The sequence below is a fragment of the Stegostoma tigrinum genome, chromosome 17 (assembly GCF_030684315.1).
Source record: "Stegostoma tigrinum isolate sSteTig4 chromosome 17, sSteTig4.hap1, whole genome shotgun sequence".
Classification (NCBI taxonomy): Eukaryota; Metazoa; Chordata; class Chondrichthyes; order Orectolobiformes; family Stegostomatidae; genus Stegostoma; species Stegostoma tigrinum.
The window spans coordinates 45589656-45606696 of NC_081370.1; the positions used below are offsets into that span (position 1 = coordinate 45589656).

Here is a 17041-nt window from a genome sequence, read left to right on the forward strand (position 1 = left end):
CATATTTAATGATCACGAGGCACGATGAACTTCTACAGGAAACAGATGTTATTTGCTCTTGTGACTATTTTCTTTCAGCTCATCTTCAATAGTATGACATTGGTCAATCAATAAGAAGCAGTGTTTTACACACCTACCTTGATTACATGTCCTTCAAACCTGCATCCTGTAAAGATTCAATTCTGCTCTCCAAATTCCTCCATCTTCCTTCTTTGTTCTCATGCAAACATCCACACTGATGTTTGTCATGCCTCCTTTTCCCTGAATTGAAGATTCCCCTCATGGTTGTTGGCAGGGCTTTCATCTGAGTTTCATTTTCGTTGTCACTACTTTATCTAAGCTCCCGACAAGAATCCACCAAAGTTCCCCCTTTGACAATAAGTGACAATAAGTGGTTCCTCTTGGATTCCCTCCTGGGACAAACCACACCTTCCAGCCAGCAAGTCCAACTTGACACAACGAAGATCAAACATTGAGCCTGAGAGCTCCTGAATCTGACCTGACTGACTTCAAATTGAAGGAAACATCTGGCTATAGCTTCCTGTGGGTGCAGGACAGAAAACTGCTGTTTAACAGCTTCTGCCTCTGAGTCTACAGATGCAGAAGAGATCATAGCCCACTTCCCAATTCCCAAAAAACTTAGAAGAGCTCTTAATTTAAACTTGGAATTTTTGTTCAAGTATCTAGTTGCTTATTTCACTTTAGGTGATTCATGAAGTAGAATCATTTATTGTCAAAATTAATTAAAAATAAACTCACTTTTAAAGGACCAATGAACATCATGTGTTGATATCACAAATAGTTTTATGTTACATAAAATGCCTCACTTCAATGGGCAACATGTGAAACTCTACCTTGGAATTTTGGCAGTGGACATTCGATGGGATTACCAGCTGTAAAGGGTCATATCAAACTATGAGATTGGGTTACTGTATGCCAGTTCTATTTTTGGCAGGGATACTAAAGCTAGTCCTTATTAGGGATACCACAGTTAAACTTCACAACACGGTTACTGAGGGTTACTTTAGTTCTCTCTGCATTGACTCAACTATCACTTCACCACCTTTATGCACAGCGTCAGGAAATGGGTAAGTACAGAAAAATGGAGAAGTAACTTTGTATTTTGATCACAGCGTGGTCGAGAGTGGAGCGTTAGCATTTATCAAGTTCCTTTACTCATTTTAACCCAATTGTAGTACTTAGAAATGTACATAGGAGGATTTAATGTTGAGTTTGTGATCTCCTGGACTATTTCCACTGGCTGTTGTTGCTGCTTCATTCAGTGCAAATACTTGTTTCAAGAAACTAAGCAGGGCCCTAATTACAATGTCAAAATTATGCTCCAATTATGTCACCTAGACCGGTGTGAGATTTTAACTGAAGATCAATGATCACTTGTGCAGTAGCAGAGCTGCCAGGAAGAGTGGGCAGTAGGTACAGGCAGTAAGGGTTGGCAGTATGAGTGGGCAGATCTACACTAAGAACTGACAGCAACTGGCGGGATCATGACCAAAAGATGCCAATTTACAATTTAACTTTCATTTTCAGAAGGTTTTCTGCTGAGCCACGCAGAGCTGGAGTACTTGTCCAGCTCTCAAAAATAAATCTCAGATATTCTCCTCCCCTCAACTTTTCCACCCTCTCGATATTGTACTCATCCCTCAGCACCACAAATGAAGAGTGAGCCAGGTGGCCACAGGGTAAGTGTCCCTTCCCATCCTTGCACTTGCAAAAATCCCATACCCACCAGCAGTTAAAATCTCCTGAGCCCCCAGCTGCAGGGTGCCAGATGAATTAATGCCTGCATTGGAAACCCTGACATCAAACTCTTCCTTCAGATTATAATTGGGTTCACGTGAAAAGATCTACAGGATTCTGTTTCTCCGAGAATGTTACTTTCCCTGCCTGCAGAACTGACACTTCACACATGAATCAGACAACTCTGAGCAGAACTTACTGGGAAATTTGTTAAAAATTGTTCTTGGAACTGTATTTCTGATGACTGTCACATGTTACTATTGCAGCGCTTTGTAAAATGCTCAACTGTAATGAACGATTGGTTTGTAGTCTTCAAAACAAACTCAATTTTATGGGTATAATTAATATCTCTTCTTAAAACAATCAAAATTTCTATATCTGAAACATTACCAGTTAAGCTTTGGATATTAATAAACTCCATTGATGCTATTGGCTTTTGATAAGATAAATGTGCTAATTGTCAGTTAGGTCAATGTAATTTGATGTATAGTGCTAATTGTAAATGATACATTTACACTCTGCCATGTCTTAAAAATTTACATTAAATTACAGAGCATTTAGATCATAGAGCAGGCTATTCAGTTCAGTAGACCTATCTCACTGTTTATCCACACAACGTCTTCCCACCTTACTTCACCTGAGTTTATCAACATCTCCTTTGAAGCTTTCCCCCCATGCACTTGTTTAGTTTCCCCTTCAATCCCTCTTTCCTTTGTGCCTCAAATACTCGCTGTGATAGCAAGCTCCACATTCGAACAACTCTCTGATTAAAGAAGTTCCATCTGAATTCCTTATAGGATTTATTTTAGACATTACGGTTGGATATTTACAGAAGGACATAAGAACTAAAAGCAGGAGTAGGCCATCCAGCCCCACGAGCCAGCCCCGCCATTTAATAAGATCATGACTGATCTTTTTGAGACTCAGCTCCAGTTACCTGCCCGCACACCATAACCCTTAATTCCTTTACTGTTCAAACAGTTATCTAGCCTTGCCTTAAAAACATTCAGCGAGGTAGCTTCAACCACTTCACTGGGCAGGGAATTCCACAGGTTCACAACCCTTTGGGTGAAGAAGTTCCTCCTGACCTCAGTCCTACATCTGCTTCCCTTTATTTTGAGGCAATGCCCTCTAGTCCTAGTTTCACCTGCTAGTGTAAACAACCTCCCTGCCTCCACCTTATCTATTCCCTTCATAATCTGATATGTTTCTGTAAGATCTCCCCTCATTCTTCTGAATTCCAATGAGTATAATCCCAGTCTACTCAGTATCTCCTCATAATCCAACCCTCTCAACTCTGGAATCAACCGAGTGAGTCTCCTCTGCACCCCTCCAGTGATAGTATATCCCTTCTCAAGTAAGGAGACCAAAACTGCACACAGTGCTCCAGGTATGGCCTCACCAGGACCCTATACATCTGCAGCATAGACTCCCTGTTTTTAAACTCCATCCCTCTAGCAATGACAGACAAAATTCCATTTGCCTTTTTAATTACCTGCTGCATCTGCAATCCTACTTTTAGCGATTCATGCACAAGGACACCCATGTCCCTCTGCACAGCAGCGTGCTGCAATTTTTTACCATTTAAAACATAGTCCATTTTGCTGTTATTTCTACCAAAATGGATGACCTCACACTTATCAACATTGTACTCCATCTGCCAGACCTTTGCCCTCTTACTTAGACTATCCATATCCCACTGTAGACTTTCAGTGTCTTCCGCACACTTTGTTCTACCACTCATCTTAGTGTCATCTGCAAATTTTGACACACCACACTTAGTCCCAAACTCCAAATCATCCATGTAAATTGTAAACAATTGCGGTCCCAACATTGATACCTGAGGCACACCACTGGCCACTCACTGCCAACTAGAAAAACACCCATTTACCGTTACTCTTTGCTTTCTACTGGTCAACCAATCCTCTATCCATGCCAATACATTACCTGTAATACCACACAGCTTTATCTTATGTAACAGCCTTTGGTGTGGCATCTTGTCAAATGCCTTCTGGAAATCCAGATACACCACATCCACAGGTTCCCCATTGTCCATTGTACATCTCTCCCACCATTCCCTCTATCCTCACTCTCGCCTCCCAAAGAGGGACTGACAGCTGTACAAACATCACCTGTAGTGCCTGGATGCTCTTGACAGATGCAGACTGGAAATTATATTAATCTAAGTTAATGAACATTTGTTATCAGAGATAATGGGAACTGCAGATGCTAGAGAATCCAAGAAAACAAAGTGTGAGGCTGGATGAACACAGCAGGCCAAGCAGCATCTTAGGAGCACAAAAGCTGACATTTCAGGCTTAGACCCTTTTCTGATGAAGTGTCTAGGCCTGAAACATCAGCTTTTGTGCTCCTAAGATGCTGCTTGGCCTGCTGTGTTCATCCAGCCCCACACTTTGTTATAATGAACGTTTGTTAGTTACTTACTTTGTTTCAGTGTTTTCAGAAATATGGCTCAGCAGGACTCCATAAAAACCTTCTTCCCAAAGGTCCTAGTCAATATTGATAATGGGCTGAAGCTATCTGACATAACAGTATTTACCCCCTTATGCTGACCCTCCCCGCATTCTACCCATAAACTATGCTCATTTTTATTCCAGGCCTATCCCATACCACCATTGGGTCCTTCAGCTCAAAGAGCATGATAGCTTAACTATCTACCTGCCAGTGTCCTTGTTTCAGACTAGGGGTAAAAAGAAGTACAGTCCACTGGATGGTTAGGATATGCACTATTCCAGTTGATCCAGGTCTGGAAAGGTTGATCACTGGTGGAGACCAGCACCAATCTCTTGGGTCTCAGAATGCTGTGGTCAGTGTTCTCTAAGTAAGACCTTGTAAGTAATGACTATGTAGGAATCAAATCTTGGCCAGGTTGGTTCTGGTCCCAGATTCAGAAAAACTCGACATGAGGGAATGCTCAGGTCCTGTGCATTATGCTGGAAGACAAATATTTATGCCAAAGCTTTCTCATGTCAGACAGGAGAAAGAGGAGACCAGGTGTTTCTTATGTTCTTGCCTGTCGATACCATATGTTGGGCAATTGAAGGCCATGAGCTGAACCTTATGTTTTTTTTGGCTGTCATTGCATTATTTTGAGGGTCACGCTGTTGAAAGCCCTAGTGGATTTTCTTATCTCATCTCACCAAACCCAACTCATTAATTCCCTACCCTGCCCCTATGTTCCCCCTTCTACTGTTTCTGTCCCCATCCCACCGTGCACCATTCCTGATCAACTTGCCACTTAGTGGATATCTGGTGAAAGACCAGCATGCCTTGTGCCTGCGCATCTTTCAAAACCTGTTGTGGACCTAGACAAACACTGTCAGTATGGAGCTGCATATCAATATTCCTGGCATTTGTGCTGCACAGTTCCTGACATTTGTTCCAGATATGACAGTCAGCGAATTGTCGTCCTGTTTTGTAGGCAGGTGTTTGGGGCTGGGGGAGGGGGTATTTTGATGGAGGGGGTGGAGCACAGACAGGACACAAACTTCCACCACAAAGGAGGTCATGACAGTAGGCCATGCCAGCCTAGTCTAGGGTTACCCATGGGTCAATGCAGTTTCAGCTGTTTTGCAGAACGCACAGCGTTGCTGGAATAAAGTAAAGGCCTTCCCTGCTCCATCAGCACAAGTGCCACCATCTTTTCTCTAACACCTCACACTCACTGTATCTGCTACTGTACTCACCTCCCACTAAGGCTCATACAATTTCACTCTTGCTATTGTCTGCAACATCTTCCCTCACTCACACTCATCCATCCGACCTCTGCATGGCCTTTATGTTGCCTATTCATGTGCTTGACACACCTTCCCACCTGTACCAAGAAGTAACAGCTGTGCTACCCACTTTCATCTCTCAGAATATCTGCCTATCTCCCATTCAAGGAAGCAAGCAGCCCCAGGGATGAAGAGAGGTATTGGGTTGCCTGACATTTAATTCTTCATCCCTTATGTGGAGGGAGGAATCTGACTTTGAATACATCCAACAGTTGACTGACTGTGACCAAGTCCCTGGACTGGTAGAGGAGGCTGCGAATGACCTATTATGCCAGGGCCCCTGAGAGAAGGCCTTAACTTCACTGAGGCCTGGTGACAACCATGTCAAGCTAAGTGGTAAAGGCAAGTACTCTGACCCTGTATCTCTGGACGAGGGGGAAAAGTGCACAGAGGTAAGGCTAGGCAAGGCAGAGATGATGTGAACACCTCAGTGGGCTCAGAGTGAGTGACCGCTATGATAGCTGGTGAGGAGTCCCAAGCTAATGAGTTTTGCATGTCCCATGCACACAGTGTCCTTGTGGCAGCCTTCCAATGATAGTGAATGCTGATATTGCAGCATTAAAGTGCAAAAGCATATTGCAGGTGAATCAGAGACATACCATGAGAGGCTGACACACACTGGAAGCCGATGTCCATGGATGTGGGGTACATTTGACTGTGCCCATGAAGCATGTCCAAAGTAGTTGGTGTCTGATATCAAACATAAGGACTTCTGGAGCAAATAGTGAGCTTGAGTTGTCCGGTAATCTGCTTGAGATTTCTCAATGTCTAGTTTGTTCAGTGCATTTGGCATGGGAATATTATTGAGGTGAGCTGCGCAGTTAATAAGGTGTTTAACAAGCTATTAACTCCTTTAATGAGCTACTCATCACAGCCTGGCGAGAAACTCACCTCGCTGTCTGAATGAGGCACAAAAAGGTGTAGCACGTTACTCCTGACATCAAGATAGGCTTCCCTGGGCATTTATGTGATTCTGCAGTAGATCTCGCCATTGCCCACATTGTTCAGGCCCTTTTAAGGTTCCACTGCATGTTTTCAATGGCCTTCGATTTGACAAGACATCAAGCAGGTTTTTTTCATGTGCTTTCGCGTACCTAACACTTTATGCTATAGCAGGTGGGGAAGTGCTGGCATAAAATTGGTTGACGCAGTGGTGCGTCTGGAATTGCCAGTGGCTCACTCACCCAACAGGGCATTAAGGCCTTGTCCTACCACTGTTGGCATTTTACCGATGTGTTATAAATAGTGGCAATTGTAGCTAGCCAGTTTTAACTTCCATTATCAGATCATTAAACCTGAGACGTCTCATGGGCAAAAATAAGTTTTTAAGAAGAACAAATACCGACTTAAATTGGCTGTGTTTGTGTTTTTATTTGAGTAAAAAAATTATCTTTGTTTCACCCAAGGAAACCATGTAATTAACTCTTTTATTTCGAAGTAGTTGACTAAATATTTAATTGTCACATGTTTAGCTGCAAGCTAAACTAAAATATTTGTTCCAGCCACCCGAGAAGGGGTTAAAAGACTTACATAGCCCTCACTCTAGCTACCGGGTGATTCATTTCAATGTGCTTCTTGACAGGAGAACTGTGGAATTTGAACTCACTATCACTTGTAATTATACTTCATTAATAATGAACAGAACAGGGGTAATTTCTTTTCAATAATTAATTGACTTTCTGTCACAAAAGAAATTAAACTGTCTACAGATAACTCCATGCACTTTGTAGAAGTGGAAACTCCACATAAAACTAAATAGGATTTGTACAAAATTAGCCATCTTTTTACATAATGCTCATTTGAAATATGTAAACTCCTGTAGCTAAGCTTGTTCATCTTCACAAATTATACATTATGCAATTACATTCATTAACAAGACTTTCTTGCATATTTTGTTGGATTTTAAATTTATGGAATGATCACACAGGAAGCACTTACAAATATTGAAGCTCTTAGCAAATAGGAATGAAGTTCAGATTGGAAGTTGTATGTTAATTAATACATACATATCCTTATACATAACCTCCCTCAAGCTTAATTCAGTGATAATGTTGGTTCTGACTACAAGTATTGATAGTAAGCTGGCGGAATGATTGGAGGAAGGGAGGGCAGGGAGGGACAGAAGGCAGGAAGGATAAATTACATTTACAACACTCTTCAGCCAATGGAATACCTTTTTATGAGTAATGACTGCCGTAATTGTCAGCACCCACAAACAGCAATGTGATAACAACCAGAATGTCTATTTTACGGATGTAAAGAATGACAGTGAAAGTGAGGTAAAGAGAGGGGTGAATGCTGCTGTTGTTTTAACTGTATTATGCTTTATCATTTTCTTGTGTTTGAAACAGATTGAATATTGATACTACAATAGTTATATCTTTGAAGATCAGCTGAAACTTTTTACATCACCATGATATTCATCATTCATTATAATGAGAGTGTTGGTGGCATTAGATTGATCCTAAGCCCTGACCAGATTTCCCTGAAAGTGAATGACACAAATTGGATATCCTGCATGAAATAGCTGTAAAGAAGTGACATGTGGTAAGTGTTCCCTTTTACTTATTTTTTCCAGTTTGTTCAGTTATCTTGCTCATGTCTCCCCCTCTTTTGATAATGTGTTTCAATGAAAATCCATCCCTCCCTCTGACTGTCATTACCTTCTGATCCAGCATGGTTCAATTTTCTTGCTGAGCTAATAGATTTTATGCACTCAACTCCGTTGATTGTGATCTCACATAGTGAATCCACTGGTGAATGTCTTATCCAACATAGAGAAGGGAACAAACATTGAGCAAAGGGCTAGATTCTGGTCTTTGATTTCTTGGTAAGAATGCACCAACTGGCCTATAGGCCTCATAAAGAGAACTATCCAAGTGTGATCATTAATGATTAACTGTGGTTGGTAGGTTTCCACATGTGTGCATCGAATGAGAAGTGAATTAAGATCAGCTGTGATGCCTGCAAAGTTATATACACACACATATATACTTCACAGGCTAAGCCAGCATTTATTATCCCACCCTAGCTGCCCTTGAGAAGGTTTTAGTGAGCTGCATTCCATGTGTTGTAGGAACATCACCAATGCTATTATGGAAGCTGTTGCAGGATTTTGACCCAGTGACAGTGAAGGAATGACAAACAAGACAAAATGGGCCAAATGGCCCTCTTCCATGCTGCATCATTTCACTTTTATATGTCTAAGTCAGAATGGTGAGTGGCTTGGAGATGAATTTGCTGGTGGTAATGTTCTCAATATCTGCAGCTTTTATTGTTCTAGGTTGTTATTGATGAAGCAGTTGAAGATAATTGAGACTAAGCTTGGGATAACTGATCCCTTGACAATACCTTCGCAAATCAGTCTGCTTGCCAATCAATCAGTACACTTTTCTAATGCAGTATTAATTGTTTCAGAGATAGTAGGAACTGCAGATGCTGGAGAATCTGAGAGAGCAAGGCGTAGAGCTGGGTGAACACAGCAGGCTAAGCGGCATCAGATGAGCAGGAAGGCTGACGTTTCGGGCCTAGCTCCTCTAATGCTGCTTGGCCTGCTGTGTTCATCCAGCTCTACACCTTGTTATTTCAGTATTAATTGTTGCTCTTTTTGAAATTTAGGGTATTCTTGTGTCTGTCCAGAGGAGTGCAAGACAAAAAGCTTCAACAACATGTATTTTTTTCAGTAATGCTCAAAAATAGAAATAGCCTGTCAACTGCTTTCAAGGTTCAGTGCTTCATTTTGAGGAACATGATATGGAAGTGCCAGTGTTGGGCTGGGGTGGAAAATGTTAGAAGTCAGATGACACCAGGTTATAGTCCAATAGGTTTATTTGAAATCATGAGCTTCTTCTTCTGAAATCATGAGCCCCTTCAGGAATTTTTTGAAAACTTGTGATTTCAAATCTATCTGTTGAACTATTACCCGGTATTGTCTGACTTTCAACTTTGTTTTTAGGGGAAATTTTAATTCTTCTAAATCAGTGGGAATGAAGTGGTGGAGTCATTAAAATGATGTGCCTGATTCCTATCAATTCCCTCATAGATCAATATCTCACAGCTGTTCCACTTTACAAAACTGTTGGGAATCCACATGGCCACTGAAGCCCTTTACTAGGCCTTTAGTATGATGAAGGTTGTACTCTCTGCCATGATTTGACATGGCATTCATTTATAATAACATGACTAATGTCATTATTCCCTTTAGTTTGCAGCTAATATTGTATCATCTCTCACCTTGACAATCCTGCTTTTCTGCTAATGTGACCCTTCTGAAGTGAAAACATGCAACAGCTTTAAACTCATAGAATTCCATGGAATTTACAACACAGATTTTCAAGGGGGAAGCTGTCTTAGAGCAAACAACATTCAGGTAGTCAGTACAAATAATGTAATGGCACTCTTAAATAAATGTCATCACCAATTTGTGACTGGGACTACTGGGGGAAAAAAAAACTGCACTACATTTATGGGAGGCAAACACTGAAAATAAGTTCAGCATACTCCAAGAACTATTTATGCCAACTCAAAAAATCCATCTGCTTCGAGGAAGATAAGAGACAGTGCACCTGAAGTAGTTTCCCTGAGCACCAATAACATGAGCCACTGGGTCTTTGGATATCAGTGCTAATCTTTCATTGGACCTTTCAGTCATGACAGGAGCCAATAGCAGTGAAGTCTGTTGCAGCTTGATCATTCTCAAACAATGAGGCATCTTCCATCAAAAGTACAGAAATAGCTCGCTTATCTCAAAAAGTCTCTGCTGCTATTTATACTCCGCATGAACACTTTCCTGTATCTCTTTATCCCAGCCTACCAGCATAACCTTTTATTCATCCATCTATTTATTCTTTACTGTCTTAAATAAATGGTATTACAGTATGGGATAATTGTTGTAGAGATTGAAAAGTCTACAAAAATAGTGGGAAGCAAATCTATGGAGATATTAAACAGAAGGATGAGGATTTCCTATTGTCTGGCACTACTGTGGTGATGAATTCCAAAGATTGTCAAGTTCCAGATCCTGATTTTGGGACAACAATGCCAAACAAACCTCTCTGCAAAGCTGTTCTGAGTCTCTAATCTGGTGTTGATCCATTGCATGTAGCCTAGCTAACCAGTTTCCAAACCAGGCTCCAAGTGGCTGACAGGAAACCAGAGTGACAGGTCAGTTTATGTTATCAAATTAAAATGTTCCCTCTTTTCCATAACATAATGGATAAAGAAGGCATTCACAATGTACTTGAATCTGTGGACTGCAGGAAGCATCCATAACACAGAGGTATAATTGACCTCTAGGCTTCACCACTACTATTCAGTATCTTTGAGTGAATTGAAAAAAGAATAACATGGAAAATAGAGAGTAAATTTTGTTACACAGTGTATTTCAGCATCAAAAGTAAAATATGGCACAATTTGCAATGGATGATATCTACAAATCACCAAATTTACGTAATTTATTTTGTTTGTCAGCTGCTGTGGTAAACCCATTGCTACTGGTAATAGTAATGGTTAAAATTTCTTCATGGAATGTGTGTGTTGCTGGCCAGGCCAGCATTTTTTGCCTATCCCTAATTACCTTTGTGAATGTAGCGGTAAGCTGCCTTCATGAACTGCACATAGTTTGGTTACACTCACAGTTCACTGAGGGACTTCATTGATTTTAACCTGGTAACAGGTCAGGGTGGTGTGTGGCTTGGAGGGGGACTCCAAGATTGTAGTCCTCCCAGGCATCTACTGCCTTTGTCTTTCTAAGTGGTAGAACTCGCAAGTTTGGAAGATGTTGGAGCCTTGATGATTTAATGCTTTGTGCCTTGTAGATGTTACATACTAATAATGTAATGTGTCAGTAGTGAAGGGAATGAATGTTGAAAGTGGTGGATCTGTGGACCGCTTTATGCTGGATGATGTAAGCCTCTTGATGTCTTGTTGGAGCTGCACTCTTCCAATCATGTGGATTGGAATCATAGGACAGAATCGAAGTGTGTAAGCAGGCCATTCAGCCCAGTGAGCCCAAAATTCCAAATATCATTCCACCCAGACCTACCCGCAAACCCTCTCCACCCCATCCCTTTAACCTTTCATTTTCAATGGTAATACATCTAGCCCACCCATCCCTCAACACATTGGGCAATTTAGCATGGCCAATCCACCCAACCTGCATGTCTTTGGACTGTGGGAGTAAACTGGAGCACCCAGAGGAAACACAGGCAGACACAAGGAGAACGTGTAAACTCCACACAGACAGTTGAACCCAGGTCCTTGGCACTGAGCCACCATGCTGGAACATATTCCATCACATTCCTGACTCATGCCTTGTAGATTGTGGACAGGCTTTGGGGAGACAAGAAGCGAGCTAATTCCTGCCAGGTTCCTGGCTCGACCTGCTTTTGTACGATCTGTGTTTAAATAGTTTGTTCAGTTGAATTTCTGATCAATGATAACACTAAAACATTGATGCTGAGGGTTTCAATTATGGCAATGTCATTGAATGACATATGGAGGATTCTCTCTTGATGGAGATGATAATCTCCTGACACTTGTGTGGCATGAATGTTACTTGCTGATTATCAGCACATGCCTGGATATTGTCCGATTGTGCTTGGAATGGACACAATTCCTTGCAAATTTCAATTTCTATATCAATGTTTTGCTTTCTCTCTCTCTTTAAAGGTTGATTTATATCTGTAACTAAGTTAATATGAAAGTGGCATTTGGAGTTTGACATCTGGTTCACAGTGGACACATGCCAGACACAAAATTAGCAAATATCCTACGGTAAGTCAAAGGACGTGCTGTCGTATAAAATGTTCAGTTTTGATCTTTCACTGTCAAAAAGTCTAATTTGTGTTAAGTAAACAATGGTAGATTTCTGAAAGAAATTAACACTTGGGCTCTTCCTTTATGCTTTTATTGCGTTTTGTTTGTACTTAAAGTGAGGTAGAGTGGGACAAGTGGAGGTTTTAGAGTTGCAGGAATGTCATGAAGAGTGATCGTAAATTATAGAATCAAACAGTGCAAAAGAGGCCCTTTGAACCATTGAGTTTGCATCAACAAAATTACTTTAAATCTACATGAGTCCCATTTCTCAGCACTTTGCTCATAGCCTTGTGTGTTATGACATTTCAAGTGCTCAGGCAAGTACTTTTTAAAGTTTATGAGATTTCCTGCTTCAACTACCTTCCTAGGAAAGTTTGCAATTATTGCTTCTGGAATTAATGGGAATGATGAGAGAGAATGGAAATGCTGGTGGGAAGGAATGGGAGCGTTGGGGAAGAGATTTCAATGCTTCCTAAGACAAAGAATTTGGGAGATCTGATATTGGAGGGTTTTTAAAACTCATTAACGGGATGAGGGTATCACCGGCTAACACATTTATTGCTCATCCCTAATTACCCAGAGTCAAATACATTGCTGTGGGTCTGGAATCACATGTAGACCAGACCATGTAAGGATGGCAGTTTCCTTCCCTAAAGGACATGAGTGAACCACACGGGTTTTTCTGACAATAGATTCACAGTTGTCATTAGATTCTTAATTCCAGATATCAAACTTGGGTCCCCAGTGTGTGTGTGTGTGTATATGTGTAGGGAGGTGGTGGTGGGGTGAAATTCCATGGGTCAGGAACCATATGTTGGTGTTTTGACAATGAAAGTGAAAACTGAATAAAATTCAGGAAACAAAACTAAATATGCTTACTTGTACTTTTCTCTTCTGATTATATGTTTGACATACGAAAACATAGATGCAAAAGATTTATTCAACACAACATTGAAGACAATGTTAAGAAAGGACCGGAAGAGCACTAAGCTGAAGAACACACTGGGAAGTTCAGAATCATTTTGGTCCAGTGACACAATTCCTGATCCATCGGGTTCAAATATCCCTCTGGTTAGAACTGATAGGACTTCCATTTATAACTCAAGAACATCGAATAGGGTCTCATTTACCAATGACATTCCTTATTTTCACCGCATTGATAAGTATAATGAAGAAAAGGTATGTGAATATGAAAGAAAGGCATCTGAACTAACCTTACCAGTTTCTTACAATTTGAAGAAATTATTCTACCGAGTTATTCCTTTTTCCAGATGGTTTTCCAGGTACAGAGTAAGAGCATGGTTCATAGGAGACTTGCTGTCTGGAATTAGTGTAGGTCTACTGACCATCCCTCTGTCCCTTGCTTTTGCAGTCTGCGGTGGACAACCACCTATTCATGGTCTCTACACAAGTTTGGTTAGCACCGTCCTATATTGCTTGCTTGGCACAACAAAACACCTGTCTTATGGAGCATCTGCATTCACCTGTTTGCTCATTGCAAAGGGCATAAATTATAATGAAACTCAAAAAGTGGATTCTGATAGTGGCTGTATTCCAACATGTTCGAGAGAACTACATGTGACCACACTCACCTTTGTTTCAGGGATTATTTTAATTTCTATGGGAGTTTTTCGCCTCAGTTTCACAAGGATATACATCTCCAAGCCTGTTATGAATGGTTTCAGAGCTGGAACAGCTTTGCATTTATTCACCATCCTCCTGACTTTGGTACTTGGTATTGATCCACCAATTCATCATGGCTCTTTATCACTTGTCTACAAATGCAAGATTATAATTGAAAATATTAATGAAACACACACTGCCTCGGTGGTCACTGGTTTAGCCACTTTGGCACTTCTGATGCCTTTTAAAGTCATTAACTCTATTTATAGCAGACATCTCATACCTATAGAATTTATTGCAATAATTGCTTCAATTTGGTTGTCATTCTGGTTGGAACTAGAGAATAGCCACAATGTCAGGTTGATAAATGATTATCCATTTACCTTACCAAAACCTGTTCTTCCTTCTTTCTCCTTAATACCCACTGTTGCTAAAGATGCTGTTGCTGTTGCACTGGTGACCTTTGCAGTGAGCATTTCTCTGGGGAGAGAAAACTCCAAAAAACACAGTGAAGCTTATCACCCACACCAAGAGACAATAGTTTTGGGGTCTTGTGACCTGCTACTCTCATTTCTGGGGACCTTTGCAGCTTCTGGTGTTTGGGAACAAACAGTGGTTCAAGAAAAAACTTGGGGTCAGACCCAAGCAGCTGGATTGATTGCAGCAAGCCTTTGTCTTACGGCCCTGCTTTGTGCAGAAAATCTGCTTCCACTGGTGCCCAAAGCAGTTCTTGGTGCTGTTGTGATTTCAAATCTGGGCTGTTACCTTGAGTTCTTCTGGAAGTACTGTTTTGCATGCAAAAAGAATAAATATGAAGTTTTGGCTGGAATTATAACATTTGCAGCAGTTTGTATCCTAGATATAGACATTGGTTTAGGAGTTGGCATATTTTTCTCAATTTTGCTCACTCTACATAGACTTCAGAGACCATCCAATGCCATTTTAGGACATATTCCCAACACAGAAAGCTATGTTGACCTATCCATTGAGAAAACTGCCAAAGAGATTGTTGGAATAAAAATTATAAAAACATTCGATTCTATTTTTTACGGAAATGTTGATTTTTTATTGTCTTGGATAAAACTTAAAGTGAATTCTTATCTTCAGTCAGGTAATTTGGGAAGTGATAATGAATTATATAGTGAAGAAGATAAATATCATATGTTACTGGAATCTACACAGTTCCTTGAATTGGATGAACATGCTTTGAGGCGAATAAATCATACTGCATTGTATAGACGTCAAATATCAAAACAAACTGCAGATGTTCATACTATTGTTTTAGATTGTGGGTCAGTTAGTTTTGTGGATGATGAAGGAGTGGGTGCTTTGATTCACCTGTCTGGGCAATACCAAAGTATGGGAGTTGGCTTTATCCTTGCCAGCTGTTCAAGCATAGTTCTGAAGTGTCTACAAGAACATGGTTACTTCAAATCAACAAGTCAAAGCTTTGCTTTCAGCAGCATCCATGATGCTGTTTTATATGCCCTGCAACAAACAGCAGAGACAAACCAGAGCCCACAAGAATCTGAATACATTCCCGAGACAAATGGTGAAATATTAACAGAATGTAATACAGTTGACATTGAGACAGGTACTAACAACAGCACAAATACAGGGCTCTGCCATGTGGAAGGAGATGAGACTAATTCCCACCAAAAGGGTGGTTTAAAATCGAGAAATCAGAAAATAATTGAATATGAGACTGCTTTGTAACGAATGTCTGTTTGAATCTTTCAAACCATCCTAGAATCTCTTAAGACAATGATCTACATCTGACATTGTATTTCTGTAGCAGTATTTTGTTAGTTCCATTTTCCTTGTTGCATAGTGATGAATTCAAATGGACAAACTCAAAATAAAACACCCTTTCTGACAAATATTATTTGCATGTACATGGAGGCACCTATCATCAAGGAATGGCGAAGGATGGAAAATTGAGTGTCAACAAGTTTGTGCATGATGACTTTTGGCAGACATCTGCTGCAGCATGTCTGAGGCAACTGCTCAGGTCCAGAGTGTAACGGCAACAATGCCCATCAGCATTTTATTAGTAAGTTATCTCTGGCTTTGAAATGTGCTCCTGTCGTCTTCAGATGTTCCCGGAAGGACAAAGTCAGATCTGGACTGAAGTACAAGCAGGTTGGGTTGGGATCATGCTTGAATTTCTGACCACTTCTAGATATGGCATTCCTTTTTGGCACTAGAATTGCAGAAGTGAATGCTCTGGCTGAAAGTGAAGGATCACTGGTTACACTGAGATATGGTTTCCGAGATTTCTTACTTGAGAGTGCATTGGTTTGTATTTGGCTCAGGTGATGTTTGGAACTTCACGGCAAAGCCAGTTGGTGACAACTGATTATTTGGAGAAGTTTATGAACACATATAGCATTTTATTGCTTTATTCTGCTTTGGAAAATTTACATGGATTCTGATTACAAGTTACTGAAATATTTTGATTATTATGTTCATAATGATTATTAATTTTCCTGCAGCAAGGATTAGAAAATTCTTCACATAGGATGCCACAGCTGCTCTATCTCTTGTTTAGAGAAAAGACACTCGAGCCAGGATTGGTCAAAACTACCCGTCAATTTTTTTATATATCTCGCTCTGATATTGAACATATGCGAACTGCTGTTCTCTCTCTTTTTGTGACCTTTTGAGCAACACTGTTAATTTGAGCAACTGCATGCTGTTAAAACATTATGACAGCAGTAATGGAATTTGCCTGTATTTACTGTTAGACATGTGGACATGAGGTCTGTATTCCAGCATTTCTGAATCATTAAAAGCTATGCTGAAGTGATTTTCTCATTGTTATGCAATAACAAAGTAGAATATGACGGTTATTGCATCAACAAGGACATTAGATGCACAAATAATGGGCATGAATTGCTGAAAAGAAAATCACATAACAAATTGTCAGTGTACAAACTGAAGTAACACATTAACTTTACTAGTAACTGATATATTTAAAATCATTTGCTTGGTTCTTATAATGTGGAAGAATAATTTTTTGATTGTAATATAGTTACAAATCAGCA

At 40.4% G+C, this 17041-nt stretch overlaps 1 protein-coding gene across 1 annotated transcript; it reads left to right on the forward strand.

The window, feature by feature from the left end:
* The first annotated feature begins 1001 nt into the window (after positions 1-1001).
* On the forward strand, positions 1002-17041 carry LOC125459186 (prestin-like). Its single transcript, XM_048545237.2, has 4 exons — positions 1002-1088; positions 7907-8102; positions 12225-12329; positions 13297-17041. Exon 4 carries the CDS (start codon positions 13332-13334, stop codon positions 15708-15710), a length of 2379 nt encoding a protein of 792 aa, XP_048401194.2. The 5' UTR covers positions 1002-1088; positions 7907-8102; positions 12225-12329; positions 13297-13331; the 3' UTR covers positions 15711-17041.